The 17,122-nt window shown below is 40.8% G+C and overlaps 1 protein-coding gene across 6 annotated transcripts in view; it reads right to left on the bottom strand.

Moving 5' to 3' along the window:
- Nucleotides 1-17,122, bottom strand: part of cadm1a (cell adhesion molecule 1a) — a 407,268-nt gene that overhangs the window by 91,129 nt on the left and 299,017 nt on the right. For all 6 annotated transcript variants that reach the window (XR_010668654.1, XR_010668653.1, XR_010668652.1 and 3 more), the window contains one exon: nucleotides 3,619-3,765. Coding sequence is in view for 1 of the 6 variants with exons in the window: in XM_065962782.1 (XP_065818854.1) it covers nucleotides 3,619-3,765 (147 nt within the window). In the remaining 5 variants the exon portion in view is untranslated. The remainder of the gene's footprint in view (nucleotides 1-3,618; nucleotides 3,766-17,122) is intronic.

Here is a 17,122-nt window from a genome sequence, read left to right on the forward strand (position 1 = left end):
AACATGTCTGGGGGGGGGGGGGGGGGGGCCTGACATTCACCTCACAGCAGGCAGAGTCTCTCTCGGGGGATCGAAATGTAGAAATAAGTAAGTGGTGAGTTCATGTGCGGTATGTGTTTATGTCAATGTCTGAAGTCTATTCAAGAAAAATGTATAAACATATTAAAGATGTATAGAGGCACAACAGCTTCATGTATGTCAGAACATCTGAGAGAGAGATGAAGCTCATTATGGTGAATGTGCTGCATGTGTTCTATTATCTATTCAAAGGGAGAAAAGTAGAGTACATACATACATACATGTATACTCCTGTGAGGAGTCTTTGGTTAGCTATGAACAGTGTTGGGAGTTACTATTTGCGATAAGTAGAGTATTTATTTACTTTTCAAATTCTACAACGCAGTTAAAATTACAGACATTACGAAGCAGCCGCTACTCGTTACTTTGTGCGACAGCGTTGACTACATAAGACAAAGGATTATTGACATCGATTCGGCTGGCGAGTTTATGCTACCGCAATCACAGTAGCATCCTGAGATAAAGAACGCTGCATGTAGAAAAATGGATCTATGTTCTTTAGAAAACACAGGATTCATCACTTGTCACTTTATCTTGCCATTCTCTGCACATACTGTCTCAATTCCCTGCAGTTTAATTCATCATTCATTCATTTTGTACTTGTATATACCCCCATTTCTATTTATCTTATCTAATCTATTCTATTTAATGTGTATTTTGTATTTTGACCTTACTTGTCTGTGTTGCTACATCGCCCGAATTCTATCCTATCCTGATTACAAGAATGAAGAAATGTTTCTTCAGTCATGAGTAGGATACAGAAATCCAATCAATTAAACACGAACCCCGATGGACATCAGACACTCAATATAGCAATCAAACAACAAAAAGCATGAAAAATAAATTTGTATACATACAGGTATGTGGATATAACAGTTTTTAGGAGATAGGAAAGGAGGGCGATAAACAACAAACTACAAGACTTTATATACCTGTAGGTTTTATGAAAAACAAATCTCTACACATATTGGACTTCCTGTGTCATGCTGCAGTTTTATAGCTTCAGAGTTTAATCTACTGGGGTGAACATTTTTACACACAGGGCCTTAAAAAACAAAATGAAGCCAAGACGGAGTAAAGAACAGAGTGTCCGGCTGCACACAGCTAATTAGAGCTGTGACATGATAATTGGGCAGGATAAGAATAAACACAACAGGTCATTAAATGTTTAGGGATATGAGGCAGCTTTTTATTAAATCAGACATGCTGAAAAGCTGGGCTTGTTTGGCTGATTGTATTAACCCTCATGCTGCATTAATCCTGCTGCAGACATGTGGGTCAAACTTAATGCAGCTCCCCTGCAAGTGCAAGTAATGTACGAGAATATTAATTAATGTAATACAACTTTTTCTGCCGGCTCCGCCTCACATGCTTCGGTTGAGACTACACAGTGTGTGACATTTGGGTTCATTTATCAGGTTCTTGCTCCCGAGTGCAGGTTGACTACAATTTTTACAAAATGTAAATGATGTGTCAGAGGTCGGTATCATTTTATATCGGCTTGCAAAATGAACTGACATAAATAAATGCCTCACTGGGATTGATTTCCACGTCAGCCTATCACATCAGACTTCTTCAGACTCTAATTAAACACGTGCCCTATCAATCACACAGAGACCCGGCAGTGCTGACTGATTTCTCTCTCTCTCAGAGGAGTGTGTGTGTTTCCAGCTTCAGCCTACATTCTCCACTGACAGCTATGTTATTACCCCTCAAATTTGCTTTTTTTTTTTCAAAAACAGGTTTCAAAATCCGCTTCCCAGCATCATGTCACCCCACTTGGAAACAAGGCGGCGCTTTCACCACTTCAACACCTTCGCTTGCTATCGGCTCCTCCAAAAGCAAGCCATCCGGGTTCAAATCCAACCTGTGGCTCCTTTCCTGCATGTCATTACTCTCTCTCTCTCTCTCTTTCTCTCTCTCTATTTCTGATTTCTGACTCTATCCACTGTCCTGTTTCTGAGTAAAAGCACAAAAGCCCCAAAATTAATATTTATAAAAAGAGAAGCACAGAGCAGAAAGCGCCCTCTGCTGGTACAAAAATGGCATATCAATATAATTTTTTGTCTCATCGATTTAAATTGTCCATTGCACTGCAGGACGGTTAGCTGGCATTTTAAATTGTAGTTACAGGGCAAACTTTAATGTCGATTTAAGGTCTGAAACGGTCTTTTAAGACGAGCATGGGAAAGATTCTTCTTTCATAAAAGTTCATATTCATATTAGAAGGTGTCATCCCTTCAAAACTTGAAAAAAAAAAGATTTATTTTGGGGCTTTTTGTGCCTTTATTTGAGAGATAGGACTGGTTGATAGGTCAGAAATCGGGGAGAGAGATAGCGGGGGAATGACATGTGGGAAAGGACCCACAGGTTGGATTCGAACCCAGACTGCGCGCTTGGAGGACCACATCCTCTGTACATTGGGCATCGCACTAACCGCTACGCTACCCCTCCTCAACAACAATCACCTTTCAAACAACTACAACACACCTACACCTACACATACATGTTTATTCAACCATCCCCCATCTCGTCAGCTTATTGAAGACCATCAAACATAAACCTTTTCTTCCCTTCTTTCTTTTTCTCCTCTTTCTTTTCTCCATTTCTTTTTTAGATTTTGTTTCTTACTTTGTTTAATCCCTGTTGTCTGACTGTTGTCCCTGTTGTCTTTACTTTCACAATGTTTTGTTTTCTTGTTATTGTCTTGCCTTTGTTTATCTGTTTATTTGTCAGGATCCCCATTAGAGCTCAGCTATTCTTCCTGGAGTCCCTTTGTGTTGCTTTCACCTTTTTTTTTTCAAAATAAAAGAATCCTGTTTGTACAAAACATTGAGATAATCTAAATCTATTTGTATGATAAAATGCGTATAAATCAACTCGACTTTAAATCAGATTTTTCATCGTAAAATCGTTTATAGTTATACTGCTGCAGTCGAGCCGTGTGGGCAAAATAGTAAAAATAAATATTTTCAACATAACCTTGGAGTTTGTGGAACTTAAATCGAGATAATAAGCGCAGAGGAAAACCACACAGCATATTATGCCAAAACATTTCAAACTTTGTTATATTTTTCTAGTTGAATGGACCTTGACCCTTTGTTCAGGTGTTGGCACAGAACAACACCAAACAAACAAACAAACAAAACCCACCAGATATAAAAAGTACTCGTGGGAAACAAAGCCTGAATACACTGCACACAAACAAGAGTCCCCCCATTGAGCAATGTGAAGTTCACGTCTCATTCTGTACCAAAGTACACCCTCGATGCACGCTGCATTGTTGCAATATGAATGAGCAAACTCTTCAAACTGAGGTGAAAATCAGCAGCTTTAGTCCCGGCTTTAAGTGAAACGTGTGATTAAATGTGCGCCTGTGGTTGAGAGGCGTTTGAGTTCCATGTCGACGTCTTTGTTCTCCAGTCAAAACAAGGTGTGTGAACAAAGTACCTACGTTAGCACTCGTACAGTAAGAACCCCTGATCGCACCTCGACAGCCGCCGACTGTTGATGAAAGTCATAAAGTGGTGCGTTACTCACGTCTCATGTCTCTGAAGTAAATGGTCTGTCTGTTGGGGTTGAGCAGCTGGATGACCGAGTCGTCGTTGTCCTTCACCCGACAGCTGATGATCGCCATCTCGCCCTCCACCACCGACACATTGTCCGTCACCAGGTTCTGACTCACCACTAGACGGGACAGAGAGAAGAACATGTGGATTAACACATACACAGGTTTTCACATGAAAGAGCATTTAGGCCTTAATACCTTTGGTCAGTACACCTACACATTTAGTTAACTTCTTGAAGGTACAAAAATAAAGAAAGCAGAGATTTCCACAAAGCACTATCATTATCTGTTTGTGTATTTCTTCGAGCGCAGTAAGGTTTTCACTTACTAGAATTTTAAACTTCAATATGACTATTACTTATAATCAAACAATATGGATACCTGTTTGATACCATGGCAACAAGAATAAAAATAACTAATACTAACCAAGTATTGGGTGGTTTCTTGTTTTCATGAATCAAAAATTGCAAGCAAACTCCTGCACAATGTCTGAATTGCACAAATACATTGGCAACATTTAAGGAGATGTGGCCTATGGATTTGTGAAATTTGGACAGTTAGAGTATCCTCCTTCTTTTTCCTGCATCTCCCTCTATCCAACTTTTCAAAGCCTAACTCAGACTCAGCAGATGTCTGTTCATCAAGAGCCTGGTTCTGTTCGAGGTTTCTGCCTCTTAAAGGAGGTTTTTTCTTGTCAATGTAACTTAGGGTTAGGGTTAGGGTTAACGTCTTTAGTGCTCATGATGGATTAGTATTAGGGTTAATGTATAGATAATATAACAATGAGTAAGGCCTTACACCTGCTCTTTTGTAAAGTGTCTCAAGATAACATTTGTTATGAATTGGGGGCTTTACAAATACATTTTGATTGTTTGATCATTTTCTATGCACCTGTTTTATTAAAGCTTCAGTACTTTTCATTACTATCGCTCATTGAAAAAAGGAGATTCTATTGTTCCAAAAACACCTGGTTTCAAAAAGTATTGAACATTTTGACAACCTGAGAGCAGAAGGGTAAAAAAATGATTAGCTAACGTAGAAGAAATGACAAAACAAGGTGAAGGTCAACCCAACAGAGACTGTTTCTAAATCTCAATGTTAGTGAACAGTATAAATACCAGCCGGACTTTACAGAGAAACTACACAAACTAATCAAGAGGGACTGCAGTTACTCCTGGGTCATATTCAAAATACAGAAACTCAAAACATTTTGACAGTTTGGTTATTTGACTGAGCCTTAGACTCAACAAGGTAGAATCTATAACTCAACAGGGATGGAATTTTTTTCAAAGTGTTTATCAACCTGTAGGTCAGGGCCTCTCGAGGGGTCACAAGATAAATGTCACAGATGTCACCAAAATGATTCACAGAACAGAAGAGCACTCAAACGTTTGTGCTACACCAAAGTACATTTACTTCTTCAGAGGTTTCCTGACTCATTGATTTTTTTCTGAGGATTTCTATAATTATTATCTGTGAAGGAATTTAAATACGCCTGAAAAAAAAAACCAGAAGGGTGCTCGTAATCTTAATAGATATGTGAAAATACCCCTATCGACATCAAGTCATAACTGCAAATGAAGGCACTTAAACCTGCAGTATGCACATTCTGCCACCAGAGGGCGCTCAATCAAAACAACAACAAAAGATGACGTCGAGGCTGATCGGGAATTTTTGGAGTGATTCTCTCTGCTACTCCCCCACCCACCCCCGATGAAAACATACTCCGAGTTGACTCCGAGTCAAGACGACCGGACGAAACCGACCTGAGGAAGAGAAAATGTTTATCGACGATGTATCCAAGTATAATTTACATGACGTTTTTATAACAGCAGCACATACAGCAAGACGCAGCTTTCAGTAGCAAGTAAAGCTTCCTTATGTAGCTGTCTTTGACTTAACATCTGGTGTTTCCATGGCAACGATAAACTCTGTCATGGCGGCCGGCAAGACAAGATATGTCGCGTTACAACTAAAAAATGAAGGATTTCTCTGGCTTTGATAACTGTTGGAAATATTTGAGATAATGTAAGTATATATAACGTGGGTTTATTAGATTTTAAATTAATTTAGATATTTTAGTGTCTACATATTGTACCTTTAAGCCACCAACATTTTAATCACAACATTCTCAAAGTCAATCTTAGCGAGCTTATTTTCTTCACATTTTTCTTTTTGATTATTATTAGAGTACTTCTGATTGTACTTGATTATTTCTGATCATCTAACCCTGTTTCTTGCCCTCTAACACCATGTTTGATGTATTTCTGGATTCTCTGTATCTTGTATAATCACATTTTTGCACACACACAAACATGGCAGTCGGCTCTGTGACTGTTGTGTCTTTGTTAGCTTACTTAAAAAAAAAAAAAAACCTCTGTTTGTTTTTGTTTTCCCACCACAATGAAGAGCACTAAAGTCCTCTAATTGTCCTTTCTCGAGGAAGTGTTTTAGTTGAAACTGTAATGAGAGCAGCAGGTGGCTGACCAAAAAACTCCTTAATGTGTCTGTGGGAATAAACAGGAACTGAGCGACTCGGGGAAAGGGCTCAACGAGCCTGTGGGCTGAAACTAACTGTCATCGGTCATCAGACGCCGCTTGCTGCACTTTCAGAAACAATATCTCTGTTGGCAACATGATAAATGTAATCTTTATGGCTGGATAGATGGAAAAACAGCAGTAATAGTATATCAGACTTTGCTGTAGGGTTGCTTCCATTGTTCAGGTTTGATGGTTAAACGTTGAGTGGCTTTGGTTTAAAAATGATCGCTACAGAGCCGATGCATGGCAGGCTGCCAGTGGTGGCTGCTAGTTATGTCGCTCCCCAGTGCAATCATTTATATATTGTGATACACAACAAACACACACACACACACACATACGCAGACATGCTGTAGGCTATGGAGCCATGGATGAACACAAACAGGCAGGCAGTCTAAGTGGGAAATCAAATCAACAGTCTGGGAAAGCAGCTGACTTTATCTGAAATGTTTATGGTCTTATGTTTCACTGTCAGAGGAATAATACAGTATGACCAAAATTCTTTACCTAAAGAGAAATACAGGAAAAAAAAGAGTGGCGAAAGGAAACGTAGTGATTCAATGGATTTTCTAATGTTAAAGAGAAAAAATAATAGGTTCTAAAAACTCTGAGTATCAAGGTACAAAAGGAGCCCTGTGAAGGACATTTCTGTTTCCGCCGTTTCTGTGCCAAGCTGACTGAACGGCACATCGTACTTGTGAGACTGAGACATAAAATCAAGTTCAAATCTGATGATGAGAATATTGATCTGAAAGGGAGAATGTTTCCTCTGTTTTGTTTTGACACTGTGTTTGAGTTGTTGTTTTGTAATGTAGTGTCTTTCACTGGATATGTCAAGAAATCAGGTTCTTCACGTCCCATCCATTTAGGTCAGTGATTCTTAACTGGATAGCCTCAGGACCTCAGGACATCATCACCTTCCAGAGACACCCAAAAATGTCTGATATTTTTCAATCAGTCAAATTCATTTTAATTTAAAATGGTACAGTTTTGATCTCAGATGGTATAAAACATCTGACAGAACAAAAAGAAAGTAAACGCTTCTCACTGCAGACTTTGTGACACCATTTTTTTTCCCCAAGCAGAAATTCACTAAAAACAGCTTTGCGGTCAACTTTTGGTTACCGACCCACCAGTTGAGAACCACTGATTGAGGATGATACTGGTCTTGATGTGCGAATATTAAAGCATGATAATGCAAAATAAAAATGTCTAGTAATTTATTCCAGATCAGATCTTTTTCAGTCTGAATCGGTGTTACCTGAGAGCGGTGTTAAAAAAAAAACAGTCCTGGCTCTGAGTATAGACGGAACAGTCGGTGAGTTCACTCTCTGCTGCTCTTCATTCGTTTTCATTAGGCAAAAGATCACATTGCACCAGCATCCCACCTTCCCACCTTATGAATATGTCAATATTTATAACCAGGTGGTTCAATATGGAGCTTAAACCTGCTAATAGGGTTAACGATTGTGGAAAGTTACCTGTTTAATCTTTTAATTCACAGATTACCCTTTAAACTCTTCATCAGAAGTGACTGTCAGAGGCGTCATGTCCAATCAAACTGGGTTTCTTAAAATCTGACAGAATTTTTCTCATATCTTAGTATTAGAAACGCTCTTATTTTTATGTAGTAAGTAGTAATAATAAGAAATATTTCAAGAATGGAAGAAATGGTGGGTATTTACGCACTCGAGACCACTTATCCACGCTCCAGAAATGGACGCTGTCGGGCAGAGTGCACAACACAGCACACACAGACTTTGTGGAAATGGGGGGTGACAAATAGTGTGGCACAAGAAGCTGGCTTTATATGGGAGGAGCATTAGGCCCTGGCACCTCGTACAAAACACATGCACAAGAGTTCATACCTGAACACACAAACTGAGCAGAGGAATGTTTGTATGCCATTGTTGCTGCTCTTTAAGCCCTTTGGTTCAAAGTGCAGGCTTACAGAGAAAAAGTATAAACCACATATATGAAGAAGCTGCTCTTCAGCTGAGCTTTCAATCGATGTTGAGAGAAAACTTATGGATAGAGTCTTTGTAATCCCCCCCTTATACTTTCCTCCTACATAACTACAAAAATAGCATCACAAATAAGATCATCCTCTCAGAGAGGCGAAAAGGCCCAAACTCAGGGGTGGAGAGGGGTGGGGGGGAGTGAAAGAAAACTACAGAAACGCAGGAAACATCAACTGCTCATTTGCATGCCTCAGTTGTCAAGCACCTCTAAATATTGCTGCCATTTAGGAGACAAGGGGGACGAGGTGGGAAGAGAGAAATTGCATCCTCTGATGCTGACAGATAAGGAAAGACAGCTTAACAAACGAGATTCAAATCAGCATTCCTCGGCGGCCCAAACACAGCCCTAAATAAATGAACCTCAGCATCTTTAATATTCAAGAGCGAGCCTCATTTTTCAAACATGTGCCGAGTGGGCGGTGGGGTGGGCATCTGGTTATGATAATGCGCTAACACACACTACAAAATGCATTTCAAGGCATCCGCTGAAGGTTACAAGGCAGCTGCAAGGTGTCTGCTAAGTTGTGTTTTAGGCCAGTGGACGTATAGTAGGAAGGACTTCAAACGGTGGCTGCTTTGTCAGCGGCTTAATTGTTCCTGTTGTGCTAAATAAACAACTCTGACACACTGGAGGACGCTATGTGGAGGAGGCAGGGGCGGGGGGGGGGTTTCTCTAATTAATGGCCCACAACAACCATGTGCCAAGGCCTCCTAGGACACTGTCAGAGGTGTTTCAGAAAAAAACACAACTGACATCTGGGTGGGCAAAGGCTTGTTTAAAGCTGCAACATGAAGCCTTTTTTTTCATTTTTAATTTCAAAGAGTTTTTTGACATGAAAGTCAGGAGGGTTAGATGTGTCAGAGTCCCAATTTTACGAACCAAAGGACAACAACAAGAGCCAAAGCTTGTGAGCAGCTTGTTTCTTATTGGACACACTTTTAACTGTGTAACCTCGTGTCTATTAAATATGACCTATGAGTACCTTCACAAAGAGTCCTTTCCTAAAGCAGAACCATGCCTGCATATTTAAGAAATGTGAGTGTTTTCCTTCTGCAGGTTTCAATCCATCCATCCATCCATTAATTTTTATTTTGAAGTCCTCTTTTGGTTCCGCCTTGTTTCTGGCAGGTTCCACAGTGTCGGTGTACGCTGCGTTCTGTCAGCGCTGCACACTTTGGGGCTGATCATGTCCTCTCTAGTCAATGCTCTCTAGTTTTTCCTGCCAGTAGCGCCACTCCACAGTCAAAATACACGCCGAGTCTATTGTCGACGGAGCCTTCTGCAAGCATACATTAAGCTAATCAGAGCAGACTGACCCAGACAGGAAGTCAGACAACGGAACGCATGGAGTTCAAGTCCAATTTCAAAGTAAAACACCACGTAAAGGCTCCTTATCATAAGTCCCATCACCTTATCAACTCACAGGCACAAAAAGTTCCATCATCAGTTGTATTTTTTTAAACAAGCTGCTGTATGCATTGTTAATGTTGATGTTGATCATGGCAAACCAACAGGTGTTGCAGCCATGGAAGCGGCCAAGCGAACTGGTTCAAATAGAACTGATTCTACCCGAGCTAAGAAGCTTCAGCATTTTTCTAATAAGTTCCACGAGCAGAACCGTCAAAACTTGAATTTATACTGGAGATGCTTTTGAAAAACTGTAGAGAGATTAGAACGCAGAAAGGTTTACAGAGCGATGCAGAGCTGGCTAAACACTGAAGCTTCAGTGTCCACCACATGGCAACCCACGAGTGCATCGGCTCTCGGGAGGATGGAGACAGCTCTCTACAATGTTTTTTGATTTGGACTGCAGTACTTGTTTTAAAATGCTACATGTCAGAGATACATATAGCTCCTTGTACTTATACAACTTAATGTTGTATGTTTTCATCACAGCAGACTCCCAACCATGAATCTGACAACTCGTTTCCACTCAAATGATGTCAGAATGCATCCTTGTGAACGTATCATGAATATTTCATGAGAGCCAGAAGACACAATATGACAAACAACCACCTACATGTCATCTTGCTGCCTTTGTAAGATGTGATGCTCTGTTTTAAGGTTTTCAAACAGAGCTGGGTACATTCACTGTGTTCTTCTTCAATACCTCTGAAGGCTCTGTGGAAGCTGCCTATAAGCCTTTTTCATATGCGACAGCTCATCAATATGTGTCGGCGCATCAAGTTTACCGTCTGAGGGGCAGGAGGACGGGACTAACAACACTCTCCAACCCAACAACAAAAACACTCGACGCTGATGCTTTTAGTGAGATGCATTTAGTTACAGCTGACAGTCCTGCATGAGAGCAGCAGAAGATAGAGTGTCATAACTGAAACAGACATTATGATAATGACACATCAGAGAGGCCGGGAGTAATATATGATCGCTCGTCTGAGGTACTCTTAATGTATTTCGTCCAATTGTGTAAATCAATCTCTTAATTTGTCGTTTTTCCATCACAAATGGACGAGCGCATTCATACAAACACCGACGCACCATAATCACCCATTGATGGACGGACGAGGACGCTAACAATGTGACAGCAGACTCGGAACATAATAAACATTATTTAACTAAAAAATACAGTTTATCAATACCGACCAGTCGGAGGTGCAAATTTAGCACAAGCAAAGCCTTGAAGGGAACATCTTTTTCAATCTCTCCTAGCTTTATATACTGCCTGCAGAGTGGGAAAAGTCTGATAATATGCATCACTCTAGGCCAGGAGGCTCTCCACTGTAAGGCGAGGATAAGGGGAGAAAAACCCTCCTTGCCCTGCCTGATATTCTCAAACTCTGAAGTCTAAAACCACAGCAGCTCTTTAGAAATGTCCTTTCATTTTATAGATAAAAGGAAAACTTTAACAACTGGGACGTTTCGCTTCGTTGTAGTTGTTCGCTTCTTGGTCACATCAACTAAAAATGCTAATACTTGCAGGTGCTAACTGTTTAAATACACTGGATAAGCTTTTCTGGGAAACAAATGGTAAATGTTTAAAGGCTTTCTATGTGATTTCACACTTAAATGTGATAGAAATCAAGTATATCCTCTGAAAATAACTCTGTGAGTCATGACTGTCTACAATGGGTGTAACACCCAAGTCCCACTGTCTGTGATGCTTTCAGAGTCCTATCTTCACTTTGTTTACATCGCCGGGACGGCCGGCTGACTTCTCCCCTCGTGTATAAAAGTTGTTTAATTGAGGGACTAGAGAAAAGAAGAATAACATACTGTACTCACTGCTTAACTGTGTTTCTAGATCACGCTCATTTCAGGTCAATTTACATGCAGTGTGAAGATACCAGCATAATAAAGATCGCTAGCATTAGCATGCTAACACAACAATGCAGCGCGAGTTGCTTTGGTTTCATGCTGGTGCTCAAGGGCGACATCTGCTGGATCAAGAAATTGCATATAAAGCCTTTAAGTTGTGACAATGTTTTTAAATATGTACCTAATTAAGTGTTGTGCCTCTCATTATATTTGTAACGGTATCCCAAAAAAAATCAAACCATGCCAGTCATTAGAGATGCATTACATCAAGTGATTTAAAATGTTTCTTAACAAAGACCACACCGGACATCAACCTACTGTGGCTCAGTGGTGGAGCCACATGTCAAAGTGTACTTGGGCAACACCAGCAGCGTGTGATTGTGTATGAGCAGGATGAGGTAATACTGATGGGACTTTACATGGCAGCCTCTGCTTCAGCCGGTGTGGGAGTTTGGTGTGATTGGGTGACTTTGCATGTACTTTAAAAAAGAGCCTTGCATACAATACGATATGATACGATTGTCCACTACTGTGCATTTAAGCCTTTTTATGCTAGCATTTATACAGATAGATAAGGTCAACATTGTCAAAGTTTATCTTTTTAAGTTTTATCCAATGTCATGTACCTCTGATATTTTCAACGTTTTTTCCTATATCCAGCAGCAAATTTGGCCCATGGCACTGGACGGGGGGGCTACATTTCACCCTTTGGCCAACCATGTCAAAAGTGGAAGCAGCCAATCCCAGATTAAGGTTGTCAGACAATGACACTCCACACTGCAGCGTACAAAGCTAGCCCGAGGCCAGACTCACTAAGACTGCATTGCATCGGACAGGAAATAAAACAGCCATGTTCCATTTCCCGGTTGTAGCACCTGCATGTTTCCATTTGATTCGGTAGGAAGTGTATGCATATTAAATTTGCTCACACAGCGGGGGCAACATGGCAGTGAGAACTCTCCTCATAAGGAAATCAAACCTGCAGTAGAGCTAACATCAGACTGCTATGACTCGCTAGCAGAAGTTTTAGATTTGATCTTATACAAATTAAACAGCTGTGTTAAATACTTGATTCTGATTGGCTCAACTACGCATAGCAACGGTCTGCTCTCCCTCGATAGAAGACCGTTGTTAAGGAGAACGAAACGTTACTAAGGAAAAGCTGACGGTTGCTAGGGACAGGGCTATAATCACAGACTCTGGAGGACTAACTGTAATCATATCAGAAGACAGAAGTCTGGTTTATTTGATATTGGTCTGTTTACTGTGGGAGAAAGAGAAAAGAGGATAACAACAGAGAAAGGAGCTCAAAAGCTGCAGGTTATGACAGAGAAATCTATAAAACTCAAGATGGCACATGATGTTAACACGAACACATAACTGCTTTTGTCTGTCTTTGTTCTCTGTCTGAAACTTTTATGCCACTGCTTTGGGCAGAACTCTCTTGAAAAAGAGATCTCGTATTTCGTTGAGAGTATTTTCCGGACTCCAACATGACAAGGCAGAATTTTTTTTTTTTGTTTTTAAGATTTTTTTTTTGGGGCTTTTTGTGCCCTTTAATGGAGAGATAGGACAGTGGAAAGAGTCAAAGGAAATCATCAAATGAAACAGGTATTCATTTTTACTAGAATCAAATCTAAGTTTCGAAACGTGCCGTCGCGACATTTCCAAGGAAATCAGTGCGAGAGAGAGTAGGGAATGACACTAACCACCGGGCCACCAGCGCCCCAAGGCAGAAAATCTTAACCAGCCGCTGCGCTGATTCATGCAGATCTGTTCACCTTGTCTCACTTCTTCACTATTAGTTGTTCAGTTCAATGTGAGTAATAACAGCACGTTAGCTCCTTTTATGAAGGCTACAGAGTGAACAGTAACTAAAAATGAAGCCAATGGGGAAGTGCAAAATCCTGCAGTTCCTCGAGTGTCCACTTGAGGCTGGCTCCAAGAACACCTGAAGTCACATACAAAAAACTAAATATGGTCCGAATAGTTATTGTCATCACTTGCACACACTGTGACAAACATGTAAGGGTTCATCAAGAGGCTTACAACCCGCCTCAGCTCCAGCTGTCAGACTGTCGTTAGGCTGAGAAAGAATCACCAGCATGGCGGCTGCTGCCGATGAGCCTCCGGAGCCCCCTGCAGGAACAGATGTCTGACGTCACTCAGGCTTAATATTTACAGTCTATGCAGTGGACGCAGCTCTAACTGTAGATCCAACAGACTGTTCATCGGATGAGAACTTTTTTTTCCAATAAACAAAACAATCTCCCGATCAATTGATTGTTTTTTGTTCATTCATTTCCTGAGTAAGTAGCCGTGTCACAAGCAGGATGGTTGGATATTGTGTAGTAATAGAAATATGAATCCAGGCGTCAGTCTGTCGTTGTTCATTCTGTAAATCCCTGCTCTCCCAGTAGTGTTATTAGGAGTAATAGCACCACTGTTGCATTTTGCATTAGTTCTACTGTTAGACGTGCATTTATTCACAAACTGTCTCAATCAGAAACATGATGAAACATATTAGCAATCGTACACACAGTTTGTTTTCTTAATACATGTACTTTACATGTGCCTGGCTTTCTGCATCAACACTGATCTGCTCATTGTTTCCCATTAATGCAGGAGAAGAAAAAAAGATAATATCTCTTTGACATTTCAAAGAACGTGTGCGTCTGAGTGCACACTTAGAGAACACTGTGCAATCATTTTCTCCTTGTTTCTTGGTGGGTCTCCTGCTGATAAAATATCAAATCTTTGTGCACCCGGTCAGTCTCATTGTATATGTGAGTGTAAGTATTTGAGAAACAGTGAATCACAGTGACCGTGTTTGTGTTTTTGCCAATGTCTGATTGCAGCCCAGACTCGTCTGATTGCATGTTTTCGCGGATGCGTGTGAGCACGGCTGATTGTATGTCTGTGTTGACCGCAAAGGAGTTGATTTCTGAGTAATCTTTCTCAACAGGCGTAAGAGTTTACTATTGTTACACAGCAGGGCATTCTTTACCATAATAATGGAGCCCGAACACAAAACGCAACGTTGCTGTGTACGAGGAAGCGTCTCAGAAGAACTTCAAGGTGACAATTTTAAACCATGATGCTCCAGAACAATCCAATGATAACAATGTTAAGAGGTGAAATTATTTCTCAGACGGACCCTTATTAATGACCTCTCAGATGCACTAACTGCTTCACTAACAAGCTTTTCTTTGGGGGCGGGGGGTAAAAATTGTAATATGGTGTTAATTTCCTTCAAAAATATTTTCTCTTGCAAATTATTTGTACGTCACTGTTGTTTTGTGAGGAAAGGAATCGATACTGCTGCCTCAGTATTCCCAGATCTGGTCCCCCTCCGGGTGGGGAGGGAGTCAGGGTGGGCTCAGACTTAAAGATAGGGTGAGGAGCTCGGACATGTGGAGGGCGCTCGGAGTACAGCTGCTACTCCTTTGCATCGGAAAGAGCCAGTCTGATCAGGATGCATCCTGGTTACTTTTCTAGAGTTCTTCCAGGCATGTCCAACTGGAGGAGCCTCAACGGGTAGACTGAGAGTTCCCTGGAGGGATAACATATCCCTGCTGGCCTGGGAACGCCTTGTGATCCCCCAGGAGGAGCCGGAAAAACTTTGCTGGGGAAAGGGAAGTCTGGGGGCAACTTGCTTAGCCTGCTGCAACCTCGACCAGGCCCCGGATAAGCAGAAGGAAGACGAGGATCTTATGATAACTTTTTTTTATTTTTTTACTACAAACAAGTAGATCCACATATAGAAAACCTAATTACAGCACAAAATGTCCTGAAACTGAAAAACAAGACCAAGATTCAGACAACAAACATTTTGAGAATAGATGAGGAATTACTGAAATCCCAATTCTTGTCTGCCAAAGTCTGTACCCACATCCGTCATACAGTATTCAAGCTTTGATTGGCAGCATTCAAGCCTTGTCAGTTTTGAGAATATTATTGGAGCCTTGAAAAGTTTTCCAGTCTGACAAACTATTTCGCAAATGTCTCAGAGCAAAATGCGCCACACAGTACAACATGGTCTGTAGACCCGTGGTAAAAATGGATCCATACATTTAGAAAATCTATAGATACCAAGTCAATATGGAGAAAAACATGCAATATTGGCAGCTCAGCTTCTGCACGCTGCCAATGATCCATGTGCTGTGGGAGTGATGTAAATTTAGGCTCCGCAATTGGCATTAAAGATGTCAACTTGAACTGAGCCAGACAGATATGGCAACACAGATGTCATGGAAACCTCCAAGGCTTTGATATTGTGTCAACAGCTTCTTTTCCCCTCTCTTAACATTGACACCATTAGCACTAACCCTTACATAAAGAACCAACTCTTTTGTGAGCCTTTCAGTAACACAGTAGTGGCTATAGAGATAATCAACCAGAAGAGATGTGCAACAGAATCCTGAAGAAATAAAAGTGTCCACGGGTCAACCTTGCACTGTGATCAGCTGCAAATGGGAAATCAGATTTCTGTGTTTCTTTTCCCCTGCACTGATGTGATTCCGCTTCTTTTAACAGCGTGATGAACAACAGCTCTGCCTGAAGAGTGAAATGAGAAGTGTACAATAACGCTTTCTTTCTTTTCTGTCAGTGAAAGGACCTAAGAGAGAGAGAGAGAGAGACAAGGAGTGTCTGGACTGAAAGAAATGTGTGCCATGGCTATACAACCTAGTCCTGGAGAGGCTTACCGTTTAAAGACTGAGTTTCTGTTTTTTTATTGGGTATTTATTACTTTTTAATGGATCTTGTTGTTTAATATGTTTTGTATTTTATGAGAATCTTTCATTTATTTAAGATGCAACAATGTGCAGGGTTCAAGGCCCCATTAAATATAAAGGTCCAAGGCCCTAGGGCAGGGGCAGGCAAGTAAGAATGGCCTCGGGCCAAAATATTTCGATGGCCGACCAGAACACAATCAAAGGTTAATTATGAGTTGGTTTATTAAAAGAACTGAACTGGAATTTGCCATGATGGTGTTTTGTTTCAGCACCCAGCACTGCTCTCGCCCTGTTCCATAGATATCATGCTTTACGGTTCTGGAGTTATCAATAAGGGAGTCACAGTCTGGGCTCCTTTTCACGTCTGATTTCGTACAATTGGGTTTATTTTTTCAACTGGTCGAGTCTCCCCCTGCTGGCCATTTGAAAGAATTTATGTTAAAGGCAATTTCTCTTTGATTGAAAGTAGAGGATACATCCATTGTACATCCATGTACTCTTACATTTCAGTGGGAAGAGATTATGAGCCTCATTTTTGGGGTTACTTGTCTCTTTATTCAAATAAAGAAGATCGGTATAGTGTTGTTAATCTAAAATATGTGTAGTGATCTAAATGTTTAGAGATGCTTCCCTACTTCATTATCTAATTTATTCATATTTCAACTGTCAGGACAGTTAGCCGAACAGTTTTCTATACCTAAGAAAACAAGACTTATTGCACAGAAGAAATTAGAACTAAGGCTGAGCTCCACCATCAGACTGAGTTTTCCCCACAACCACCACCGTCCTCATTCATGCACGTCCTGCTCTGACCTCCACCTCAGCGGTAAGAAAGTGTGGCTTTGTAAAGCATCTCGAGGTAACAGTTGTTATGAATTGGCGCTGTACAAATAATGATTGA

The sequence above is a fragment of the Labrus bergylta genome, chromosome 14, assembly GCF_963930695.1.
Source record: "Labrus bergylta chromosome 14, fLabBer1.1, whole genome shotgun sequence".
Lineage (NCBI taxonomy): Eukaryota > Metazoa > Chordata > Actinopteri > Labriformes > Labridae > Labrus > Labrus bergylta.